This window comes from Neoarius graeffei, chromosome 16 (assembly GCF_027579695.1).
Source record: "Neoarius graeffei isolate fNeoGra1 chromosome 16, fNeoGra1.pri, whole genome shotgun sequence".
In the NCBI taxonomy this organism is placed as follows: Eukaryota; Metazoa; Chordata; class Actinopteri; order Siluriformes; family Ariidae; genus Neoarius; species Neoarius graeffei.
In genome coordinates, this window is record NC_083584.1 from 39795096 (window position 1) to 39822530 (window position 27435).

General features: G+C 41.7%; 1 protein-coding gene across 1 annotated transcript in view; it reads right to left on the bottom strand.

Moving 5' to 3' along the window:
* Window positions 1–27435, bottom strand: part of csmd3b (CUB and Sushi multiple domains 3b) — an 898971-nt gene that overhangs the window by 495338 nt on the left and 376198 nt on the right. The window contains 1 exon segment of the mRNA XM_060942250.1: window positions 7671–7783. Coding sequence (XP_060798233.1) covers window positions 7671–7783 — 113 coding nt within the window.

A 27435-nucleotide genomic window follows, 5' to 3' on the forward strand; every position in this document is an offset into this window, starting at 1 on the left:
GAGAACATGCAAACTCCACACAGAAAGGCCCTTGCCGGCCACGGGGCTCGAATCCGGACCTTTTTGCTGTGAGGCGACAGCGCTAACCACTACACCACCGTGCTGCCCCACACTGCAATATATCATTTGTTATTTATGCCAACTATTATTGTTCTATAAGGCACAGTGTATTTACAGCCTATTAAATTCCTTCATTTTCCTTCACTGCATTTATTGTAAGTTGTATTGAGCGCTCTATTAATTTATTTTATTAAGAAGAAGAAGAAGAAGATACTAAATGAGAAATAAGTATAAGTGAATTAAACAATTTTAAATTGGAAAATGTTTGTCCAGATTTTGGCTATCCATTTTCGGGGCCTTCTCTAAAATATGTGGGAAAACAATACACCCATCCCCCTTAATTTCATTGTTTGGTGTGGCTCCAGTGGACATTTCTCTTAGTAGGTGTAATATTAATATGATTGCCTTTTGTTCTCTGTTGGCCAGAAGACTTATTCTTTCTAAATGGAAAGACTCTCAGCCTCCAACATACGGACATTGGATTAGAGAGGTAATGTGTCATATCCATCTAGAAAAAATCAGATATACCGTTAGAGGATCTGTTGGGAAATTCTATTCTACCTGGCAACCATTCATATCCTTTGTTGAAAGTATGGCAGCTACCAACTTAAATGTGTAACATGTGTACAACAAAAACGTGACCCTGGGAAATTGCTGTTAAGAATAAAGGAAAACTTGTTTGCAAAATGTCTTAATTTTTTACAAATGTGTATATATATATATATATATATATATATATATATATATATATAAAAAATCTCCTTCTCACCCCCGGGGGGGGGGGGGGGGGGGGGGGGTATCCATGTCATCCTCAAGCTCGGGTCCTCTACCAGAGGCCTGGGAGTTTGAGGGTTCTGCGCAGTATCTTCGATGTTCCTAGGACTGCGCTCTTCTGGACTGAGGCTTCAGATGTTGTTCCTGGGATTTGCTGGAGCCACTCTCCCAGTTTGGGGGTTCCTGCCCCAAGTGCCCCCACTACCACGGGGACCACGCAACCCTTGACCTTCCACATCCGTTCCAGCTGCTCTTTCAACCCTTGATACTTCTCAAGTTTCTCATGTTCCTTCTTCCTGATGTTGGCGTCAGCTGGGATCGCCACATCTATCACCACCACCCTCTTCTGCTCTTTGTCCATCACCACTATGTCCGGTTGGTTAGCCAGGATCTGTTTGTCAGTCTGGAAGCTGAAGTCCCACAGAACCTTGGCCCTGTTGTTCTCAGCCACCTTCTGTGGTATGGCCCATTGGGACTTGGGTACTTCTATTCCATACTGGTTGCAGATGTTCCTGTATACTATCCCAGCCACTTGGTTGTGCCTCTCCATGTACGCTGATCCAGCTAGCATCTTACACCCTGCTACTATGTGCTGGACTGTTTCAAGGGCTTTTTTGCACAGTCTGCATCTTGGGTCTGATCTACTCTGGTAGATCCTGGCCTCTATGGCTCTTGTGCTTATGGCCTGTTCTTGTGCTGCCATGATTAGTGCCTCTGTGCTGTCTGTCAGTCCTGCATTATCCAGCCACTGGTAGGATTTCTTGATATCAGCCACTTCCTCTATCTGACGGTGGTACATACCATGTAGGGGTTTGTCTCTCCAGGTTGTCTGTTCCTCCTCCTCTGCACTCTCATCAGGGTTCTGCTGCCTGAGACATTCACTTAGCAGTTCATCCTTTGGGGCCATCTTTCTGATGTATTCTCGGATTTTCGATGTTTCATCCTGGACCGTGGTCTTGATGCTCACTAGCCCTCGGCCTCCCTCTTTCCGCTAAGTGTATAGTCTCAGGGCGCTGGACTTGGGGTGGAACCCTCCATGCATGGTGAGGAGCTTTCTAGTCTTGATATCTGTGGCTTCTATCTCCTCCTTTGGCCAGTTTATGATGCCAGCGGGGTATCTGATGACTGGTAGTGCGTACATGTTGATGGCTCGGACCTTGTTCTTACCATTCAGCTGACTTTTCAGGACCTGCCTTACTCTCTGGAGGTATTTGGCTGTGGTTGACTTCCTTGTGGCTTCTTCATGGTTTCCATTAGCCTGTGGGATGCCAAGGTACTTGTAGCTGTCTTGGATATCACCTATGTTGCCCTCTGGTAGGTCAATCCCCTCAGTCCGGATCATCTTGCCTCTCTTTGAGACCATCCGGCCACACTTGTCCAATCCGAATGACATCCCTATGTCATCGCTGTAGATCCGGGTGGTGTGGATCAGCGAGTCTATTTCTCGCTCGTTCCTGGCATACAGCTTGATGTCATCCATGTAGAACAGGTGGCTGATTGTTGCCCCACTATGGAATCGGTACCCGTAGCCGCTCTTCGTGATGATCTGACTGAGGGGTATATGCCGCACTTGATGTTGACTTGGGCAATGGGTTTTGAGTTGGCCTCTAGGGTTGTCTTCCACATTTCCATTGAGTTCTGGATGAAGGTCCTTAGGTTCCTGTTGATCTTATACAGTTCCAGACATTCCAGTATCCATGTGTGTGGCATTGAGTCGTAGGCTTTCTTGTAGTCAATCCAGGCAGTGCACAGGTTGGTCTGTCTCTTCTTACAGTCTCGGGCGACTGTTCTATCAACCAGTAGCTGGTGCTTGGCTCCTCTGGTGTTACTGCCAATCCCTTTCTGTGCCTCGCTCATGTATTGAGCCACATGCTTACTCATTTTTGCTGCAATGATGCCTGACAGGGCCTTCCATGTTGTGCAGAGACAGGTAATTGGCCGGTAGTTGGATGGGATGGGTCCCTTCTGGGGGTCCTTCATGATTAGGACTGTCCTGCCTTGGGTTAGCCATTCTGGGTGGGTTCCATCCCTCAGCAGCTGGTTCATCTGTGCTGCTAGGCGTTCATGGAGTGCAGTTAGCTTCTTCAGCCAGTACGTATGGATCATATCGGGGCCTGGTGCTGTCCAGCTCTTCATCTTTGACACTCTTTCTTGGATGTCTGCCATTGAGATGGTTACTGGTTCTTGTTCTGGGAGGTTGCTGTGGTCAGCTCTTAGGTCCACTAACCATTGGGCATCGGTGTTGTGTGATGCCGTTCTTTCCCATATGTCTTTCCAGTATTTTTCCACCTCAGCTCTTGGTGGGTCTGACCGGTTGTTGTTCCCCTGCCACTGAGAGTACACCTTGGCTGGTTCAGTGGAGAACAGCTTGTTTATTCTCCTGGCCTCTCCCTCCTTGGTGTATCTCTTCAACCGGGTGGCCAGAGCTGTTAGTCGCTGTTTGGCAGTTTCGAGTGCCTCTGGTATGGAGAGTGAGTTGTACTTCCTGGGTGCCCCTTTATTCACCATGTTCCCTTTCTGTAGTTCAGCTAGCTGGCTAACTTCTCTCCGTGCTGCCTTTATCTTGGCCTCTAATCGTCTCTTCCATGGTGGATACTGTTTGTTATGTCCCGAGCATCCAAGCATCTCCATGATTACTGTTGCTGTACTGTGTATCAGCTTGTTGGTCTCAGTGATGGTTCTTGTGGAGATTGTCTTCAGAGCAGCATTCACATCTACTAGTAGATCTTCTGAAGGTACTTGGCAACTCAGCTTCGGTATTCATCGGGGTATGTGTGTTTAGGTTTCATTTGTGTTGTTTGTACTATTATGTGTAATTGAAAAACAATAAAAAGACTGATAAAAAAATTGGAAAATGTTAACATTTTGATCACTGTAATTAAGCACAATTTTTATATGTATTACATTTGATATGACCACTGTCTATTAGTTTTTAGGCTCATCGTGCTCCTCATCCAGGTTTCCAGTTGGGTCACGATCTTCCTTCTCAGGTCAGCAGCTCTTGTGTTGAGGCTGTTAGGTGTTGGGGCTTGGTACCCAATCTCTGGTTGTGGGGGTGATGACATCTCCCCGCTGACCTGTCTTCCTGGCTCCCCCTTGCCGTAGCATCGTTGTTGTATTTCATTAATCTCTAGTTGTGATAGTAGATTTCGATTACAGATGTTGGAACACTGGGCTAATAGCTGTTTCTTTGTTAGCCTTGATTGTGGGTTTCGAAGTATCCAATGGTCCCACATTCGCTGCATGTATCCCCTCTCTCTGGGACTGCTTGTATAGTAGCATTCCAGCAACTCCGTATTTTCTGTCCTCGTCCATCGATGTCTTGTTCCAGTAGCCCATTTCTCATCAGTTTGCCCTGGTTCCCTAGCAACTGACGCAGACCTTGTTGACCCGGGCGACGTCTGAGCTGGTATGACTCTATCAGTTATGTCTTCACTCATTCCTGAGGTAGACCGATATATCATGAGGGGTCTTGCCTAAGGACCCTTACTGGATGATGTTTTGCCCCGACCGGGATTCAAACCCCGATCTCCTGCGTCGTAGTCAGTGAGCATTACCACTGTACTATCCAGCTATGTGTATATATATATATATTTTTTTTTTTTGTATGCCTGGTTGTATTGTTACCTGTTACTGATCCGGTGGTTTGGGGGTGGGGCGGGAGGGTTTTGTGTTGTGTGGGTATGTGTGTTTAGGTTTCATTTGTGTTGTTTGTACTATTATGTGTAATTGAAAAACAATAAAAAGACTGATAAAAAAATTGGAAAATGTTAACATTTTGATCACTGTAATTAAGCACAATTTTTATATGTATTACATTTGATATGACCACTGTCTATTAGTTTTTAGGCTCATCGTGCTCCTCATCCAAGTGCACCTATATACCACTAGTTTAAAGTCGGATTAGGATCTGAGACATCACTGGTTAATAATGGAGCTCATTATTAACTCAACAACTAGGTCATGTTTGGTATCATATGCATTATAAAATCATGCTGTGAATTTGGGAGTATGTTCAGTGAATGCATAACACAACAGGTTCATGATCTGGGCGTGTTATGAAGATGGAAAAAGTTGTCCCCGAGTGCAGTCCTTGGGAAGGTGTGAACTGGAATTCCATTGGACTTCCCTTTGAACAACAACCAATCACCACCATGGAATGAGGAGAAGCAGGAAGCCTGACCCACCTCCTTACACATCAGTATAAAGTACAGAAAGCTACAAACATCTGTGAGTTGGATACTAGAGTTCTATCTACCTGGATCTCTGATCACCAACTTCAGAGTTGTATTCTTATCAGATTTTATATATATAAAATAAAAGTTATCAGCATACTAAATATTCATGTCCTTTTACAAGTTACTCTGTTTACACAACACTACAGGCATGGCTTCTGCATATGCCTGTGCGTATCTGACATTCGGACTATTCAAACTAATGCAATGAACAGAACACAGACTCAAACTTTTGTAATAAATTGTATGCCTAATTTTATGCAGTTCATGTATTCGCACTAATGGAATTATAGTTTAAGTATATGCATTTGACACTTGCCATTTTTTGACATAGTGGAGTCCAGTCAAATTAATTACTCCCTCAGGCAAGGAGTGAATTTTTTCTGAAAAAGCTTCTACACTTTCCCAAAACGATCAATGAGTTGGTGGCAGGACAGACTATAAAAGAAAGATTTTATTAGCTGTGGCAGACACTCCAGTCTACAGAATAAAACACTACTGAATAAAAGAAGAGTTAAAAAAATAAATAAAATAAATAAATTTATTCATTCATATAAGAATCGGGCGGCACGGTGGTGTAGTGGTTAGCGCTGTCGCCTCACAGCAAGAAGGTCCTGGGTTCGAGCCCCGGGGCCGGCGAGGGCCTTTCTGTGTGGAGTTTGCATGTTCTCCCCGTGTCCGCGTGGGTTTCCTCCGGGTGCTCCGGTTTCCCCCACAGTCCAAAGACATGCAGGTTAGGTTAACTGGTGACTCTAAATTGACCGTAGGTGTGAATGTGAGTGTGAATGGTTGTCTGTGTCTATGTGTCAGCCCTGTGATGACCTGGCGACTTGTCCAGGGTGTACCCCGCCTTTCGCCCATAGTCAGCTGGGATAGGCTCCAGCTTGCCTGCGACCCTGTAGAAGGATAAAGCGGCTAGAGATAATGAGATGAGATGAGATATAAGAATCATATAATTTTATGTAATATATAATAATTACATACAGTGTATATTATAATAATGTGCAAAAGTCTTAAGCGCCCTATTTTTTTCATACAAACTTTGTTATAGATTTCTACTTTATGACTTCTACATTATCGAGTCAGTACAAAAACATTTTAGAGTCCAAACGTTCGATTTCCAGCACAAAATTAAATGTTACAGAAAAAAAAAGGTTTGTATCTGAGCAGTATATGACATAAGAGAGCACTTTTCAGATTAAAAAAAAAAGAGACCATAATGAAGGCTGCTGGGTTTTGGTGCAAAATGAAGAAGCGAGTGTGACAAAGTGTCCAGAAGAACTGTGGCTGGTTCTGTAAGATGCTCAGTAAAACCTACAGCTCATTTCCTTATAAAACTTCACTCACTGGACTTGAGACTGCTTTTTTTATTTTTTTTTTAAAGCAAAGGGTCGTCTCACATCAAATACTGACTTTGTTTCATTTATTATGGCTTACTGCTGTTTATAGTGTATATATATATATATATATATATATATATATATATATATATATATATATATATATATATATATGTTGAAGCATTTCATTTAAGCCATTTTTGGTCAACTACATTTCTTTATATGTGCCTAAGACTTTTGCTTCTGTCTGAGGATGGCTGCGTTATAGACTTTGAGTTGAGAGCAACAGGTGGTTAATATCAAGGGAGCACCACCCGAAACAGGACAATCTTTTTTTTTATGCTATTTCTTTCAACACACTAATTTGGATTAGGATGAAATTAGTAGACAACTTTACTAGATCCCCTCTGAAACAACAGTACACCATTCCTATGAGCTGAATGAAAACTTTTCAGCTCATTCTCAGGACTGTATTTCTATCTGTGTATAGATGTGGTGAATTACACCAGTTAACTTTTTCCCTCATTAGCCTTTGCACATTACTGTCAATCACAAAGTCTCCACTGGTCATAGCAGAAAAGAGCCTTAACACGACAAATCGAGTTTCATTATTAGGTCTATAATTTATTAAAACTTCAACATATTTTGGTATGTAAGGGTTGGCAAACACTTTCGTATTCCATTCAAAATACTGTACATCTGGTCAAATCAATGATTCATTCCGTTGAATTTATGGTAAATATGTGCTCGATGTTGGTCACAAACAATACACAGCCAGACACACGAGATGATTATGACTTTGGATGACCTGCTGTAACTTAATAAATAAGCAGCTTTTGATGAGCGAAAAAGAGAAGAGACAGCTATTTCCAGTGAGTAATTCTGTGTTGAGTTCTTTACAAAAAGTCTGTTGCATCTGCAAAGACGCTCCACTGTCTGATTCTCTTCTACAAAATCAGGTAACAATTTTTAATAGAATGAGCAAATCTTGAAATACCTGTCTCTTACTGTTTTGAGTAAAGGGACTGAAGTGGGCTTATTTGGGCAACATAAATGAATATAATACAACAAGAAATTATTCTTATCCAACATCGTAAACATTAAGAAAACATCTGAGGTCCTGCGTAAACGGGGAGTACACTGCCTGCTCCTGGAACATCAAAAATCTATGTAAAGTGATTTGATTGGACAGTTTCAAAGGGTTACTTGTTTATGGCAGCCCTAGACAGGGATATTTCAAGTGATTAAAATGTCAGCTTACCTTGATAGTGGGCACTAAAGCCTCTGTATCGATGGTTGCTGTCAGTTACAAAGTGTAGCCTCAGCCAGTTCTTGCTGCTGACAATAGGAGATGGCATATTTATTCCAGATAACCTGCAGGAAACAAAGGAAAAAAAATCTTTAGACTTGTCACAGAAAGCAACTCATCAGCAAAACTAAAATGACAAAAAAACAAACAAAAACAACTTAACACCAAACACTTTGACTGTACATCCATACACACATACCGTGTGTGTAAAATGTGTAAACTCTACAGATTGTTGAATGTGAAAACCCCAGGAGATCGGCAGTCCCTGAAATACTCTCACTAGCCCATCTGGCACCAACACCCATGCCACAGTGAAAGTCACAGAGATCACAATTTTTCCCATTCTGATGTTTGAAGTGAACATTAACACAAGCTCTTGATTTGTAGCTGCATGATTTGATGCACTGTGCTGCTGCCTATTGGTTAGGTGATTAGATAACTGCATGGGTAGGCAGGTTACCTTGGAAGCCTGCTCTCCGTCCAGTGGAATTCCACCAAAAACTTCGAAAACAGGCTCCGGGCAGCACACCTTGCTATCGGAAGACTCGTCAACCATGTGTTCAAGAACAAAGACCTCAACATCAGAACAAAGATAATGGTCTACAATGCTGTAGTCATCTCCACCCTTCTATACGGCTGCGAGACATGGACCCTGTACTGTCGAGACTTGAAAAAGCTGGAGCAATTCCATCAAAAGAAGCTCCGCTCTATCCTCAACATCAGTTGGCAGGACTACATTATCAACACTGTTGTCCTGGAAAGAGCAGGGGCGACCAGCATCGAAGCTACCAGTACCGTCATTAAACATTGACTCAGATGGTCAGGACACGTGATCCGCATGAGCGAGACGAGGCTCCCCAGGAGAATTTTGTTCAGCGAGCTGAGCTCGGGGAAACATCCTTGTGGTGCCCCTCTGCAATGCTGCAAGGACCAGCTGAAACAAACCCTAAAGGCCACCCACATTGACATTAACACCTGGGAGGAGGCGGCTAAAATGCGACCGAAGTGGCGAAACCTCATCAGAGAGGGCACCGAGCACTTTGAGATGGAAAGAAGATCTCAACTCAAAGCCAAACAATAATGAAGAATGGAGAAGGCTTTGCAACCACCACCACTCCCACCGTTTTCATGTGACAAGTGTCCCTGCTTCTTTAGAGCAAGAATTGGATTTGTGAGCTGCCAGCGAGCCCATCACCATCCTTGATGATGGAAGGAAAGATCCTCAGGAACGAGAGAATGCCGCCACCAATGGCAGGTAAGCAGGTTGTAGAGGTGTCTGTTATGCTATGGGGGCATTTGGCATTATTTGGGCTCACCTGTCCCTGTAGAGGAAAGGGCTACTGCAAAACAGTACAATTTCTTTCTGGCTATCCTTTGATGAAACAGTTCCACCCTCATTGGAGTGGTTTTTGTCACTCCACGATGACTCGGCCCTCATCCACAGAGTTTGATGGCTCACGAAATGATTTTATGATGTTGAAAATGATAAATCACATGATAATGCCTTCACATTCTCCAGATCTCAAATCATCCTACCAAACACATAGGAGGTTTTGGATCAATGCGCTCTCCACCACCATCATTAAAACACCAATTCAGAGAGTACATGATATGGCCAAAGGTTTTGGGACACATGACCATCACATCCATATGCTGGATCAAAGTTTGAAGCACACAATTGTATATGGTGTAGCATTAAAATTTCCCTTCACTGGAACTACGAGGCCCAAACCTGCAGCAGCATGACAATGCCCCTGTGCCCAAATAGCAAGGTCCATAGTTTGAGAAGGTTGGAGTGGAAGACCTCAAGTGTCCTGCACAGAGCCATGACCTCAACCCCACTGAATACCTTTGGGATAAATTGGAACGCTGACTGCACCTCAGACCTCCTCACCCAACATCACTGCCTGAACTCACTAATGCTCTTGTGGCTGAATGAGAAAATCCCCACAGCCACTTCCCAGAAGAGTGTCGGTTATTCCAATAGAAAAGGAGGGACTAAATATGGGATTTAGGGATGTTCAAAAAGCACATGTGGGTATGATGTTCAGGTGTCCAAAAGTTTTGTCCATCATCTATCTTTTGAAATAATGGTCTTCATCACTCCAGTACAGGTCAAGAGAAGTGATGTCAAGGCGGACTGAAGTTGTTTTGGCGGCTCATGGTGGCCCAACGCTTTACTAAGACGCTTGATGCTGGTTTCCTTTAATTTGTCACCCGTCTGTACATATGACCTAGTTATTCTTCAATGTGACAAATGTGCAGGTGATTGATCACAAGTCTATGCCAAAGGACAGAGGTCATACCAATTTCTTCCTCTCATCACTCCCCACCTTCTCTTACCCCACTTTCCACTTCCCACTACATTCGTCCAGTGTTACTGATGTCTGACAGAAGATGTCATTAAAAGCACATGGCTACATGAATCATTCTTTAATAGCCTTTACAGGCTGGAGCTCTGCCATATCATTACTGTTATCACTCCAGTGGTAGAAGTATATACACACACACACACACACACACACACACACACACACACACACACACACACACACACACACACACACCAGCAATAGAATGTGTGACTGCAGTGTGGGAACAGAGGGGAGATGTGTCACAGTGATATTAAGGATTTACTGCTATGCTGAATTCAGAGTTTGAATATCATGCGAGTCAGGGAGTGGGGGTGTACATGCAAGAGATAATAAAACCCCAATAAGAAACAAGTTCTGCTCTAGATTACACATTGTAATTTTGCACTCTCACTATTAGTCATACTTGGAAGGATCAGTCACATCTGGTGTCTGGGGTTTGCTTCAGCTGAACGGCAGCATGGTCCACATCATTCCGAGTAATGTGATGGGTTCAATCTGGCATGTTACCTCCCATTTGTTACCTACTGTTTTTACTTTGGTGATGCTGTAATCAGTTCACCTTTTTAGTGCAAGTGCTTGCACTCAGAGCATCATGGAGAGAAAAAAAAAAGAAAAGAAAATGCCTTGTGCTGCCCTGCATGGCTAAAAATTTTCTTATCAAAGATCATCTCTTCTTTTGCAGGTATTCATGCACAATCATACCACGGATCTAAAAAAGTATGACTCTTCTGCTTGATTGTTGCTCCCACAAGAAAATCATCAATACAAAACAGCAAATTGATTAACCTTTTCTTTGCAAACCCGAGTGAACAAAAGTCACGTATGGTACGGAATTGGGCAATCGTACCATCTCATCTCATCTTATCATCTCTATCCACTTTATCCTGTTCTACAGGGTCACAGGCAAGCTGGAGCCTATCCCAGCTGACTACGGGCGAAAGGCGGGGTACACCCTGGACAACTCGCCAGGTCATCACAGGGCTGACACATAGACACAGACAACCATTCACACTCACATTCACACCTACGGTCAATTTAGAGTCACCAGTTAACCTAACCTGCATGTCTTTGGACTGTGGGGGAAACTGGAGCACCCGGAGGAAACCCACACGGACACGGGGAGAACATGCAAACTCCGCACAGAAAGGCCCTCGCCGGCCACGGGGCTCGAACCCGGACCTTCTTGCTGTGAGGCGACAGCGCGAACCACTACACCACCGTGCCGCCCCGTAATTGTGCCATGGTGTGGAAAAAAGTCTTCTATCTGATCTCAAACTTGACCAAGCCCAGAATCAGTCCTGAATGCACACTCAATTATTTGAATGTGAAAACTCTCTCATTCTGTGCAGTGCCGGTTAATTATGCTGACGTCTGGTAACACTGGTACAGCCATGTGTTCCCATTATCCTTGTATTTGTGACCATCTCTTAACAAGGATGCACTGGACTATATCCAATATACTCAAGTTATAATACATAATTATCTCCTTACTACAGGAACTGTTGCCTAAGCCACCAAGGACATTCATCTTTGATTATAATCCAGAAAACTACTGGCCACTGGTTTATTGTGCCATTAAAATATCAAAACAGACAAGCTACATAACTCACAAGCCTGCTGCATTTACAGTGGTGCTTGAAAGTTTGTGAACCCTTTAGAATTTTCTGTATTTTTGCATAAATATGACCTAAAACATCATCAGATTTTCACACAAGTCCTAAAAGTAGATAAAGAGAACCCAGTTAAACAAATGAGACAAAAATATTATACTTGGTCATTTATTTATTGAGGAAAATGATCCAATATTACATATCTGCGAGTGGCAAAAATATGTGAACATTTGCTTTCAGTATCTGGTGTGACCCCCTTGTGCAGCAGTAACTGCAACTAAACATTTCCAGTAACTGTTGATCAGTCCTGCACACCAGCCTGGAGGAATTTTAGCCCATTCCTCTGTACAGAACAGCTTCAACTCTGGGATGTTGGTGGGTTTCCTCACATGAACTGCTCGCTTCAGGTCCTTCTACACCATTTCGATTGGATTAAGGTCAGGACTTTGACTTGGCCATTCCAAAACATTATTCTTCTTTAACCATTCTTTGGTAGAACAACTTGTGTGCTTAGGGTTGTTGTCTTACTGCATGACCCACCTTCTCTTGAGATTCAGTTCATGGACAGATGTCCTGACATCTTCCTTTAGAATTCGCTGGTGTAATTCAGAATTCATTGTTCCATCAATGATGGCAAGCCGTCCTGGCCCAGATGCAGCAAAACAGGCCCAAACCATGATACTACCACCACCATGTTTCACAGATGGTATAAGGTTCTTATGCTGGATTGCAGTGTTTTCCTTTCTCCAAACATAACGCTTCTCATTGAAACAAAAAAGTTCTATTTTGGTCTCATGCATCCACAAAACATCTTTCCAATAGCCTTCTGGCTTGTCCACGTGATCTTTAGCAAACTGCAGACGAGCAGCAATGTTCTTTTTGGAGAGCAGTGGCTTTCTCCTTGCAACCCCGTCATGCACACCATTGTTGTTCAGTGTTCTCCTGATGGTGGACTCATGAACATGAGCCAATGTGAGAGAGGCCTTCAGTTGCTTAGAAGTTACTCTGGGGTCCTTTGTGACCTCGCCAACTGTTACACGCCTGGTTCTTGGCGTGATCTTTGTTGGTCGACCGCTCCTGGGAGGGCAACAATGGTCTTGAATTCCCTCCATTTATACACAATCTGTCTGACTGTGGATTTGTGGAGTCCAAACTCTTTAGAGATGGTTTTGTAACCTTTTCCAGCCTGATGAGCATCAACAACGCTTTTTCTGAGGTCCTCAGAAATCTCCTTTGTTCGTGCCATGATACACTTCCACAAACATGTGTTGTGAAGATCAGACTTTGATAGATCCCTGTTCTTTAAATAAAACAGGGTGCCCACTCACACCTGATTGTCATCCCATTGATTGAAAACACCTGACTAATTTCACCTTCAAATTAACTGCTAATCCTAGAGGTTCACATACTTTTGCCACTCACAGATATGTAATATTGGATCATTTTCCTCAATAAATAAATGACCCAGTATAATATTTTTGTCTCATTTGTTTAACCGGGTTCTCTTTTACCTACTTTTAGGACTTGTGTGAAAATCTGATGTTGTTTTAGGTCATATTTAGGCAGAAATATAGAAAATTCTAAAGGGTTCACAAACTTTCAAGCACCTCTGTACTACACTCTCAGACTTCACTGTGGACAGAGCATATGTGATCTGGGTTATTGTATAATTTTACAAAACAAGTAAACTCACTTGTGAGCATAGCTTTCCCCCCAAAATTATAAAAAGGACTGCCAAACTAAAACATGTATTGTCATTCAAATATGTAGAGACTGCTTTTATTTCTTCTCACACTGATTGATTTATTATAATTCCCTCGACATGAGACTATCGGTCAAGCATGTCCCATGTTTAGCTGATCTAAAATGCAGCTGCTAGAATCCTGAACTGCACCAGATAGAGGTAAAGCATCTCTCCTTTCCTGGTCTCCCTTCACTGGTCACTGGTCAAATAAAAAAGTTGAGTTGAAGGTTTTATGTGCTTTTTAAATCTCCACATGGCATGACTTTCTGTTGCAGCTCAAAGATTATAGAAAAGCTTATCCCACCCCCTCCTTTTTTTTATGTAAAGACTTCCCCCACAGTAAACATTTTTAAATCCAATTTAAAAATGTATTTATTCTGCAAGGATTTTGGTCTTTTTGAAGTATGCAGTACTGAGTTGTCTATTTTGTCCTGTCATTTCATTTCTGGTTTTGCATTAGCGCTTTTTATTGTTTTATATGTTTATTGTTTCATTTAATTTTATTTGAATTTTATTTAATTGCTTTTAGGGTTTGACTAATGTTACTGTATAGTACTTTGGCTCACACGTCTTGAAATATGGTAGATACACTACCGTTCAAAAGTTTGGGGTCACTTTGAAATGTCCTTATTTTTGAAAAAAAAGCACTGTTCTTTTCAATGAAGATCACTTTAAACTAATCAGAAATCCACTCTATACATTGCTAATGTGGTAAATGACTATTCTAGCTGCAAATGTCTGGTTTTTGGTGCAATATCTCCATAGGTGTATAGAGGCCCATTTCCAGCAACTCTCACTCCAGTGTTCTAATGGTACAATGTGTTTGCTCATTGCCTCAGGTGGGGTTTACATTAGACCGTATCAGCAGATCATCAGATTAACGTTTTTAAAACGATTAGTGTGCACACAGCAACACCAATACACGATTCGCGTGCACACAGCAACACCAATACACGGATACGCTCGGCTCCTCAGGCATCCTGCGCTCCGAATCACTCCGCCCTGAACAGCGAGTGCCCTCTGGAGGGTGCGCACTCCGGCCCTGCACAGCTCACAGAGCGCGCGAGTGAAGTGCACAAGCAGTGATTCGGGACTGAGCCGCTGTGTGTGTGATCCCAGCGCATATCACTTACCACTTGCAAGTGGAAGGATGGCAAGCCTAAAGACAATCATAACTACACAATGGGCAGTATTTGCATCAGTATTTGCAGTATTTTCATACTTTTATACTCTTTAATGAAAAGTGATACAAGGCGGAAGTCCGCGCCGTTTTTCAGCAGTCGTGTCACATGACCAACGCCAGCGAATCAGGAAGGTGGATGTCACAGTGACATTGTCCAATGACGACGCCAGCTAGAGCTCAGCACAGCATATCCGCGTATTCTCAATGTTTACACAGCACCGGACCAGACACGATCTAGATTGAATACGTGGACCCTGGCGGATTCCCGTTTCCCGGCGTTTCCAGGCGTTTTAATGTAAACGGACAGTGCATCCACGAAGAAAACGAGACAGATACGGTCTAATGTAAACTTGGCCTCAGAAGGCTAATGGATGATTAGAAAACCCTTGTACAATCATGTTAGCACAGCTGAAAACAGTTGAGCTCTTTAGAGAAGCTATAAAACTGACCTTCCTTTGAGCAGATTGAGTTTTTGGAGCTTCACATTTTTGTGGGGTCGATTAAATGCTCAAAATGGCCAGAAAAATGTCTTGACTATATTTTCTATTCATTTTACAACTTATGGTGGTAAATAAAAGTGTGACTTTTCATGGAAAACACAAAATTGTCTGGGTGACCCCAAACTTTTGAACGGTAGTGTAAATAAGTGTCTTAACTTGCCCAAAAGTAAGACCCATGTTGACTATATCAGATATAGGAGAGATACATGAGAGAGATACAGGAGAGGGTTTTGAACCTTCTCAGAAATGCATGTCCTACCAAAAATGGCATCAGCATTCAGGGTGAAAGCTCGAATGAATTTTAAAAAGTCGAGTTGCATCCTTAAATCCTTAAATCTATGCTTTGCCTTTCATGGCTCCACATAATGTGGAATGTAGAAAACACATCAATATTTGGATGCTTTTGCAAGAACTTCACAATAACTACAAAGCATGACATAATGCTTTATATGCCCTGGTGATTTTTATCGAAACACTTATGAGATATTTCTGCAGTGTAAAATATTCCACATGCAGCTGGTATGAATATAAAAGACAATTTAAGAGCCTTGGTAGGGAACTGTAATCATAATTGTAATGCAATGAGTTGTAATTTTGCTGAAACGTAAATCCATGTAAGCTGAAAAATGAGGCCGCACACAGAGCAGGAACTCCAGCATCTCACACTCCCACCTACTGTTCCTGAATCATTCAAACCAAGAAGTAAACAATTTCAATCGAAAGCATGTGCTGTGTGGTGTGTGAATGTGTTTGTGTATATTCTAGGATTCGCTGTAAACAGTAGAGTGTAATGTGTAGCTCAGTATGTGACTGATATAGTCCAGTGCCTAGCAAAACATTTGTCTGTCATTAGTTATGGACCACATAATGTATTTGCATTTACATTGAGCAGATACCCTTATTCAGCAACTTACAGAAGCGCTTTTTAGTCTCCATCAAATGTCCCCATGCTACTACAAAACTACATGTCAGTAGAGCAACAGGAAATGAAAACAATAGCTGAGATTTTGCCATTTTGCATGTGGATCAAAACCTAGCCATGCCCCAATATCAATACTACCAGTGTCAATTCCAGCCTGCAAATCCATGTGTCCCTCAGATATCACAGGAAAATCTCCTCACACAGACCCAGATGATCTAAACTGCTGAGTTGGAAGGAAAAACACAATCTCCTTTGTTGCATGTTTGTTGCATCATGCAACTCTCAGAACCGATGAGATGTGAAACAAGAGAGATGTGGATATCCCCCAGAGTTATCAACATTGACTGGATCACTGTCAGTCTCCACAGAACTTGATCGGGCAAATGAATGCTTTGAGTCAACGTTCCGCTCTACTTTAGATGATGTACTGTACATAGCTCCACTTAAAAGAAAAATTATCAGAGAGAAAAAAATTAGCACCCTGGTATAATGACTACACTCGCACTTTAAAACAGACCACTTGAAAATTAGAACATAAATGGCGTCAAACAAAATTGGTAGCGTTCAAATTAGCGTGGAAGGAGAGCTTCTTGAAGTATAGAAAAGCTCTTAGTGCTGCTAGATCAACATACACTACCGTTCAAAAGTTTGGGGTCACTTTGAAATTTCCTTATTTTTGAAAGAAAAGCACTGTTCTTTTCAATGAAGATCACTTTAAACTAATCAGAAATCCACTCTATACATTGCTAATGTGGTAAATGACTATTCTAGCTGCAAATGTCTGGTTTTTGGTGCAATATCTCCATAGGTGTATAGAGGCCCATTTCCAGCAACTCTCACTCCAGTGTTCTAATGGTACAGTGTGTTTGCTCATTGCCTCAGAAGGCTAATGGATGATTAGAAAACCCTTGTACAATCATGTTAGCACAGCTGAAAACAGTTGAGCTCTTTGTGAAGCTATAAAACTGACCTTCCTTTGAGCAGATTGAGTTTCTGGAGCATCACATTTGTGGGGTCGATTAAATGCTCAAAATGGCCAGAAAAATGTCTTGACTATATTTTCTATTCATTTTACAACTTATGGTGGTAAATAAAAGTGTGACTTTTCATGGAAAACACAAAATTGTCTGGGTGACCCCAAACTTTTGAACGGTAGTGTATCTCTCGTCCCTAACAGAAGATAACAAAAATAATCCTCAATTCCTATTTAATACTGTAGCAAAATTAACTAGGAAAAAGACCACTAATAGACACACACACACACCTGCAGTATGTAGTAGCAACAACTTCATGAATTTTTTCAATGACAAAACTGAAAATATCCTACAAAAAATTCAAACTACTAATTAAGACCTGACAATTTAAGTAACCCCGTAGTTAACAATATAACTGTATCAGATCAGCAATTAGAATATTTTACTCCCCTTAGAGAAATTGAACTACTTTCATTCATCTCTACATCAAAATCTTCAACCTGGGTACTAGATCCCTTACCTACATGATTCTTCAAACAGATAATACCAGAAGCAATTGAACCGCTTCTAAAAATAATAAATTCTTCCCTTAAAATTGGCTATGTACCCAAATCCTTTAAACCAGCAGTTATCAAACCCCTTATTAAGAAAACCTGGCCTCGACCCCTGCCAGCTGTCCAATTATCGGCCAATATCAAACCTCCCCTTTATCTCCAAGATCCTTGAAAAAGCTCTGGCACAGCAGTTATGCTCATATTTACATAGGAATAATATCCATGAAATGTATCAGTCAGGATTTAGACCTCATCATAGCACAGAGACAGCGCTGATTAAAGTAGTAAACGACCTACTGTTGGCATCTGATCAGGGCTGTGTCTCTGTATTGCTTGAGCTTAGTATCAGTTTTCCTTGCCACTTTTGCCACAGGCTTGCTCACTGGAGATAAATTAGGGATAAAATTAGCTCATGTTTAAAGCCTTTAATTTTCTGTAAAGCTGCTTTGCGACAGTGTCTATTGTTAAAAGCGCTATACAAAGAAACGACTTGACATGGATATCCCTCTAAGAGCAGAGCCTACTCAGAGTCACTAGAATATAATCTAAGCAAACAAACAAAAAAGCCCATTTAGGGATTAAGTGAAGATAGTTGAAGATTGCTGGACAGTCATAAAACAATCTTTCTGATGCCTTTCTAGCAGACGGGTTCAACAGACTACACACCGGGTAGCACGGTGGTGTAGTGGTTAGCACTATCGCCTCACAGCAACAAGGTTCTGGGTTCGAGCCCAGTGGCCAACGGAGGCCTTTCTGTGTGGAGCTTGTATGCTCTCCCTGTGTCTGTGTGGGTTTCCTCCGGGTGCTCCGGTTTCCCCCACAGTCCAAAGACATGCGGTTAGGTTAACATGGGGAGGCCTTAGGCTGAGGTGCCCTTGAGCGAGGCACCTAACCCCTGACTGCTCTCTGGGCACTGTAGCATGGCTGCTCACTGCTCTGGGTATGTGTGTGTGCTCATTGATCATGTGTGTGTGTTCATGGCTTCAGATGAGTTAAATGCAGAGAGGAATTTCACTGTACTTAAGTGTACATGTGATGAATAAAGTTGTTCATCTTTAATTTATGATCCCTACTGACCTCAAGCTGCACTCCTCTGGAGCCTCACAAAAACCTCAGAACAAGAAAAAGTTTCTTATGAATGAAACGGCCACTTAATCAGTTCAACAAACTTTTTCAACTACCTTAGCATTTTATGCTGAAATGATCTTTACCTCAATGGACAATTATTTGAACTGAACCAATGAAACATTCTGCAAATGTATACTTGTGTGTGCATGCGCACACACACGCACGCACACACGCACGCATGCACGCACACACACACACACACACACACACACACACACACACCACAACCAATCAACCAACCACAAGCTCATCACATGCTTTCAGAAAAAGAAAGATACTCCTTGGCCAGAGAAAAGTGTTTAAGAAATAAACTAATGTGTCATCTTTATCTAGGTGTTCATCGAAATATTATAACTATCAGTATTTTAATTCAAGTGAATGTACTCTGCCTGTTTTTTAATCTAATACAGTGGTGCTTGAAAGTTTGTGAACCCTTTAGAATTTTCTATATTTCTGCATAAATATGACCTAAAACATCAGATTTTCACACAAGTCCTAAAAGTAGATAAAGAGAACCCAGTTAAACAAATGAGACAAAAAAATTATACTTGGTCATTTATTTATTGAGGAAAATGATCCAATATTACATATCTGTGAGTGGCAAAAGTATGTGAACCTCTAGGATTAGCAGTTAATTTGAAGGTGAAATTAGAGTCAGGTGTTTTCAATCAGTGGGATGACAATCAGGTGTGAGTGGGCACCCTGTTTTATTTAAAGAACAGGGATCTATCAAAGTCTGAGCTTCACAACACGTTTGTGGAAGTGTATCATGGCACGAACAAATGAGATTTCTGAGGACCTCAGAAAAAGTGTTGTTGATGCTCATCAGGCTGGAAAAGGTTACAAAACCATCTCTAAAGAGTTTGGACTCCACCAATCCACAGTCAGACAGATTGTGCACAAATGGAGGAAATTCAAGACCATTGTTACCCTCCCCAGAAGACCATTGTTACCCTCCTTCTGAGGTCACAAAGGACCCCAGGGTAACTTCTAAGCAACCGAAGGCCTCTCTCACATTGGCTAATGTTCATGAGTCCACCATCAAGAGAACACTGAACAACAATGGTGTGCATGGCAGGGTTGCAAGGAGAAAGCCACTGCTCTCCAAAAAGAACATTGCTGCTCGTCTGCAGTTTGTTCAAGATCACGTGGACAAGCCAGAAGGCTATTAGAAAAATGTTTTGTGGATGGATGAGACCAAAATAGAACTTTTTGGTTTAAACAAGAAGCATTATGTTTGGAGAAAGGAAAACACTGTATTCCAGCATAAGAACCTTATCCCATCTGTGAAACATGGTGGTGGTAGCATCATGGTTTGGGCCTGTTTTGCTGCACCTGGGCCAGGACGGCTTGCCATTATTGATGGAACAATGAATTCTGAATTATACCAGTGAATTCTAAAGGAAAATGTCAGGACATCTGCTCATGAACTGAATCTCAAGAGAAGGTGGGTCATGCAGCAAGACAACGACCCTAAGCACACAAGTGGTTCTACCAAAGAATGGTTAAAGAAGAATAAAGTTAATGTTTTGGAATGGCCAAGTCAAAGTCCTGACCTTAATCCAATCGAAATGTTGTGGAAGGACCTGAAGCGAGCAGTTCATGTGAGGAAACCCACCAACATCCCAGAGTTGAAGCTGTTCTATACGGAGGAATGGGCTAAAATTCCTCCAAGCCGGTGTGCAGGACTGATCAACAGTTACCGGAAACATTTAGTTGCAGTATTGCTGTACAAGGGGGTCACACCAGATACTGAAAGTAAATGTTCACATATTTTTGCCACTCACAGATATGTAATATTGGATCATTTTCCTCAGTAAATAAATAAGCAAGTATAATATTTTTGTCTCATTTGTTTAACTGGGTTCTCTTTATCTACTAGGACTTGTGTGAAAATCTGATGATGTTTTAGGCCATATTTATGCAGAAATATAGAAAATTCTAAAGGGTTCACAAACTTTCAAGCACCACTGTATGTTGATGCCAAATAACTAATTATTAGTGAGTGGATAGAAATTCTTTGTGTGTTTGATGTTGTTGTGAAGTTCTGAATCTTCCCAGTTTACATTTGATATGTCAAAATCAAAGTCCTTCCCACGCCATGTGGCGCACAGGGCGGCAACAATCTCAGTTTCCGTAGTCCTCAGCCTATTACATAACTAGGGTTACAGTGGGGGGATAGTCCTCTGGTAATCACGAGAGTTTGACTCCCCACTCGCATCTGTATTGCAGCATGCATTGCCAGACGGCAGTAGGTACCATTTTTATGATGGTCTTTGGTATGATCTGACCATGAGTAGAACTCGTGATCTCCCGATTGAGAGGTGGACACGCTAACCACTAGGCCAACTCGTGGTACATACATTTGATATGTAATTTGCAGTAACGCGTATTTATCAATGAGTGTGATAACCAAGTATAAAACAAGTTTTAAAAAACTGAACTTCTGGGATGTTTGGAACACATTCCCCAGACCACCCCCAAAGGGGGTAAGGTCAACAGCCCACTGGCCAGATTGGTATTTTGCATAATTGAATATGCATGACTAGCTCACAACAAAACTGTTATGAATACTTTGTTGTTTCCCATCGATACGAGCCATTCTGCGAACGCATTGCATCCAGCTGCAAAATAAAGATTAACCATCAAAGAGACTTTGAGCTCTTCAATTAGTGGAACAGATCAGCGAAGCTTCCATAATTTTCCAAACTGCAATTCAGGAAACTTGGAGCTCTTCACTGTTTACCATCGATATGAACCTCCACTCTGTGAACCCACCACACTGTTTAAAACAAAACAAAAAACAAAACACATGTCTCGGGTATTTACATGAAACACTGGGGTATTTAAATAATACTTCATTGTCTTCTAGGAAAACATAGGTGTATATGGAGGATGCAAGAAAACACGCGTCTATTATAAAGACACCGCCGTCTATCAGTAGACACAAGACACGTCTTCCAGGCATTGCTAAATACCATAGACATGTCTTCCAGGTATTTTTAAATACCCAAGACATGTCTTCTAAGTGTTACATTTAGGGGTATTTAAATAAGACATGTCTAAGCCCTTTTTATTTACAGTGCACGTCCAGGTGCAACCGTCAAGATTCACTCTTCAAGAAGCTTTAGCCACAAGACCCATGGAACTCCTACAACCTCAAGAAGACTTTAAACGCGCCAGCCGTGAGCTCGTCTTCAAAACAGCATGAGAACTTCCAGATGAATGTGCAAGTAACAAACTTCCATGCAATCCATTTGATAACCAATTGTCTGTGTTTTTATTTGTTTCCTGTAAGTTTCTCTGCACAAGTTGTTGCCTTAAACGTTCCTTTACACACACTATTCAATGAACCTGTGCCTAATGTAGTCTCCTGTTCTTGGCTGACAGGAACCTGATGTGGTCTTCTGCTATTATAGCCCATCTGCCTCAAGGTTCAACATGCTATGCTTTCCGAGATGCTTTTCTGCTCACCATGGGTGTAAAGAGTGTTTATTTGAGTTACTGTAGCCTTCCTGTCAGCTTGAAAGAATCTGGACATTCTTCTCTGACTTCTCTCATCAACAACTGCTGCTCTCTGGATGTTTTTTGCTTTTACACAATCCTGTGTAAAGTCTAGAGACTGTTGCATTTGAAAGGTGCTGGATTACTGGTTTGTTAATGACACAAGGTGTGTGCGAATGGTTAAAAACCACCAACGAATGGAAGTGTTAATTGGAATTGATAATGGTAAATGCTTTAAACAGAGCCTGCTGCTTGATCCTATGAGACAGGAGAAGGACAGTGAATGCACATCCTCACTCACCTGACCCGGCCTTTGTGCTAAAGCTGTCTGTTATTTAAATGGTGCAAACTGTCAGAGAATAAAAAGGGATATAGAGGAGAGAAAATATGGTCCTGGATGACTGCACAGATTTGTGAGGGGAGACAGATAAGAGAGACTGGTGTATAATAGGTGAATGTGAGAAGACAATAAGGTGGGAAGCAATGAGTGTCACAGACAATTATTAAGGAAAGGGAAAGTACAGAGGCATGGATGGCTAGGACAGATACAAGTGGAGAGGGAAGGGCTGCATTTACCGCAGCATTTACAATCATTTTTCTGTCTTCTAGCAATGTAAAATGCCTTCAATGTCTATAATAGTGGCAGCAACAGTTAAGACTGAACAGACTGCGAGTTGTTACATGACAGCAATGTCACTACACTGTCTTCAATGAATCTCTGTACTTGTAATATTTAACATGCCTCTTGCCTGAAGGAAAGAAGAAACAGAGACTGAATGTTCCACATTATGAATGAAGTTGCATATTAAATGCAAAATAAATATTAGTTGAGAGTTCGAGGAGTGATGTGATTCTCTCAATCTGTCTCTCATTTTATACACACACACACACATATATATTTTGTGTGTATATCTATCTATCTCTCTCTATTATATATATATATATATATATATATATATATATATATATATATATATATATATATATATATATACACACACTACCGTTCAAAAGTTTGGGGTCACCCAGACAATTTTGTGTTTTCCATGAAAAGTCACACTTTTATTTACCACCATAAGTTGTAAAATGAATAGAAAATATAGTCAAGACATTTTTCTGGCCATTTTGAGCATTTAATCGACCCCACAAATGTGATGCTCCAGAAACTCAGGCTACATCTACACGACAACGGCAATGAGATTTTATTTAAAAAAATATCGCGTCCACATGGGCAACGGATCAGTAAAATATCAGGTACATATGGCAACGCAACGCTTGCTGAAAACGATGCAATACACATGCCACACCTCTACGTGCGCTGCAAGACGGTCCCATCGGAGACACCAGAACAATAGAAGTAGGACGCATGCACATAAACCCCTTCTTCTAAGCACTCACAGGAACAAACACGCAACAACAAGAAGAAGATGGCTGCGACTACGCGAGGAAATCGTGCCTTCTGTGTGTACAAATTAGTTTTATTAGTGTGCATAGTTTTATATAACTTAATTTTCTTATTGTGTGTGAACATTTTGAAAAGCAGTCTTATCCAATAAAAAAAAAAGAAATTCAAGAAATGGTTCAGTTACTTGTTTATTTAAAAGAAAAGCTGTATACAAAAGTGAATGCAATGCAGTGGTTCATACAAAACAGCGAGAGTGCTGCTTGTTCTAGTCATGTGGTTGTGACGTCATCGTAAACAAATCCGTTCTACTCATCCAGACGACTTCGCAACGGCGCCGTTGCCAGATTTTTCCACTCTGGAACCCGTTCTCGTTTTGGGGCACCCAAAACGCCGGTGCCGTGTGGACGCAAGGCCAAAACGATAAACAATTTTATCAGATTCACCTGAATCCGTTGCCGTGTGGACAGGGCCTCAATCTGCTCAAAGGAAGGTCAGTTTTATAGCTTCTCTAAAGAGCTCAACTGTTTTCAGCTGTGCTAACATGATTGTACAAGGGTTTTCTAATCATCCATTAGCCTTCTGAGGCAATGAGCAAACACATTGTACCATTAGAACACTGGAGTGAGAGTTGCTGGAAATGGGCCTCTATACACCTATGGAGATTTTGCACCAAAAACCAGACATTTGCAGCTAGAATAGTCATTTACCACATTAGCAATGTATAGAGTGGATTTCTGATTAGTTTAAAGTGATCTTCATTGAAAAGAACAGTGTTTTTCTTTCAAAAATAAGGACATTTCAAAGTGACCCCAAACTTTTGAATGATAGTGTGTGTGTATATATATATATATATATATATATATATATATATATATATATATATATATATACATACACACACACACACACACACACACAAGTGTGTGTGTGTGTGTGTGTATGTGTGTGTGTGTGTATACATACATACATACACACTAATATTGTATAGAGCAGTGTGGATAAAACATACAATATTTTCTCTGAATATTTTCGATAAATCTTTCCATGAATATCGGAGTTAATTCGTATTTGGTACGTCTCCTTTTTGCTTTAATTACACTGTGTACTCTGCAAGCTGCACTGCACAAGTTTGGGTAAAACCTTATGATACATTTTTAGACAGCAATGATTCTCTTTACTTAGCTGAGCGGTTCTTGACATAATATGGATTACTACAGTTGTGGAATAGGGCTATTTACTGTATTTTTATTATTTACTGTTTGATCTCAAACGCATTAAGGAAGCAAGAAATTCCACTAATTAACTTTTGACAAGGCACACCTGTTAATTTAAAAGCATTCCAGGCAATTACCTAATGAAAGTGTCCAAACTTTTGACTTGTACCCCACACACCAATCCCAGCTGATGAGGGGTGGGGTACACTCTGGGTGGGTCGCCAATCTATCGCAGACCTAACACAAAGAGACAGCCATTCACACTCACATTTACACCTATGGGTAATGTGAGAAAGAATAGAGAAGCCAATTTACCTAATTTGCATGTCTCTGCACTTTGGGAGGAAACCTGAGCACCTGGAGGAAACCCACACAGGCACAAGGAGAACATGCAAACTCCACATACAGTAGAAAGGCTCCATTCGGCCACGAGGTTCAAACCCAGAATCTTCTTGCTGTGCGGCAAGAGTGCTAAGCACTGTCTATATATTACTGAATGAAATGGGAGGATCCTGCAGATCAGTGTTTCTCAGTCCACAGGTCTGCACAGATTTTCCCGCTACTCCTACCTTATTAACAAGCTTAAACGAACGCTGCTGCAACGACCAATTATTATTTTTCTTTGCCTGAATTTCTGAGTTGGGATCAAATGCACTGAGCCCCCTAAAATTAATTCAACATGATTGAGAAGAGATAAATGGAAAAGGCTGATACTTGTGCTTCTTATAGATTTTGATGATGGAAATCACATCCTGAGATCAACATCTTTCAATTGCTCCAGTGGATTTGTTAAAAAAAAAAAAAATTAATGATGAGCAAATGCGAGCCTTCAGCATGGTTTTTAATCGGCAAATTTGGTGATTATTAGGCTGCTAAATAATACAGGTAGCTATGCTCACAAGCATAGGCATTTAGAAAAGGAAGTGAGCATGTGCAAGGAGCACGCACACACACACACACACACACACACACACTCATGCAGAAACTTCATCAACCTCCTGTATACAGGAGCACTTGCAGGAGGGGGAGAAGAGGTAAACAAAGAGAGAAGGAGAGTATAGCAAAAGGCAGGCAAGCCCTGCAGAGTGGCGTCACACTGCCGGTTGCCTCATCAATCATAGGCGACTGTGGCCCAGACGGATGGGAGGCCGCTGGGAAGGAGCGTGTGTCTCTCCATCAAACTGATGTTTTGAAAGTAAGTAATCAGTGTTCTCTATGGGCACTCCTTCTGTGGCAAAGCACCCCACCGCCACTATTCCCTTGCTTTTTTCCTCCCTCTTTCCATGATCCGTCCTCCTCATACTTTGGTCCATGGAGTCAAGGCCTCTCTGCCCCATTGCATTCTTGGTGCCATATTTCATCCAAGCTCAGCACAAAGGGAGAGACACAGCACTGTCTAAACACTGTGCAGGGTCATGTTGGAAGAAGGGACGTGATGATGAAATGGAAAGAAATCAGCTTCATATATAGTCATCTCATCTCATCATCTGTAGCCGCTTCATCCTGTTCTACAGGGTCGCAGGCAAGCTGGAGCCTATCCCAGCTGACTACGGGCGAAAGGCGGGGTACACCCTGGACAAGTCGCCAGGTCATCACAGGGCTGACACATAGACACAGACAACCATTCACACCTACGGTCAATTTAGAGTCACCAGTTAACCTAACCTGCATGTCTTTGGACTGTGGGGGAAACCGGAGCACCCGGAGGAAACCCACGCGGACACGGGGAGAACATGCAAACTCCGCACAGAAAGGCCCTCGCCGGCCACGGGGCTCGAACCCGGACCTTCTTGCTGTGAGGCGACAGCGCTAACCACGACACCACTGTGCCGCCCCCTATTATGTAATATTAAAAAATATATATATTCTCTGGTTGTGTCTAAGTTCCAGGTACATGTAATATTGGCTATAATTAATGGTCTTTCTGGACATAACTGATAAGGTAGTGTGGGAATAAAAAGCCAAATGATAAATACGCCCTCCAACAATAAATATATTAGTGAACAGAGTGAGACAATATTCAGACCTCTGCTAATTCTATACCTAGTAGTACACAAGTTGTGCTCAGAATGTTTATTAAAAAAAAAGGCTTGTCTCAATTCCTACAGTTTTGTCCATGAGTCGTCATGTTTTAGGCAATGTAAATGAACACTGAAATACACTGGTATAACAGCATACAAATACGACATTCCAAAATAACTCATTTTAAAGTCTTGAAGAAGCGAGAAAAAGATTTCACTTTGTGTTTATGCTTTATTTATTCTCATAAAATCATAAAAGTATATTTACTCTGACTAAATAAATTAACTACTTATAGACAGTTGCATGATAAGTTTATGAGTGTAGGGCTTTTTGTGGGTTTTTTTTCTTCTCAGAGGAGAATACAAATTCACCAAAACACAGGCACAATTTGTGAATTTAAGAAAACAAATCAGGGGCGGCACGGTGGTGTAGTGGTTAGCGCTGTCGCCTCACAGCAAGAAGGTCCGGGTTCGAGCCCCGTGGCCGGCGAGGGCCTTTCTGTGTGGAGTTTGCATGGTCTCCCCGTGTCCGCGTGGGTTTCCTCCGGGTGCTCCGGTTTCCCCCACAGTCCAAAGACATGCA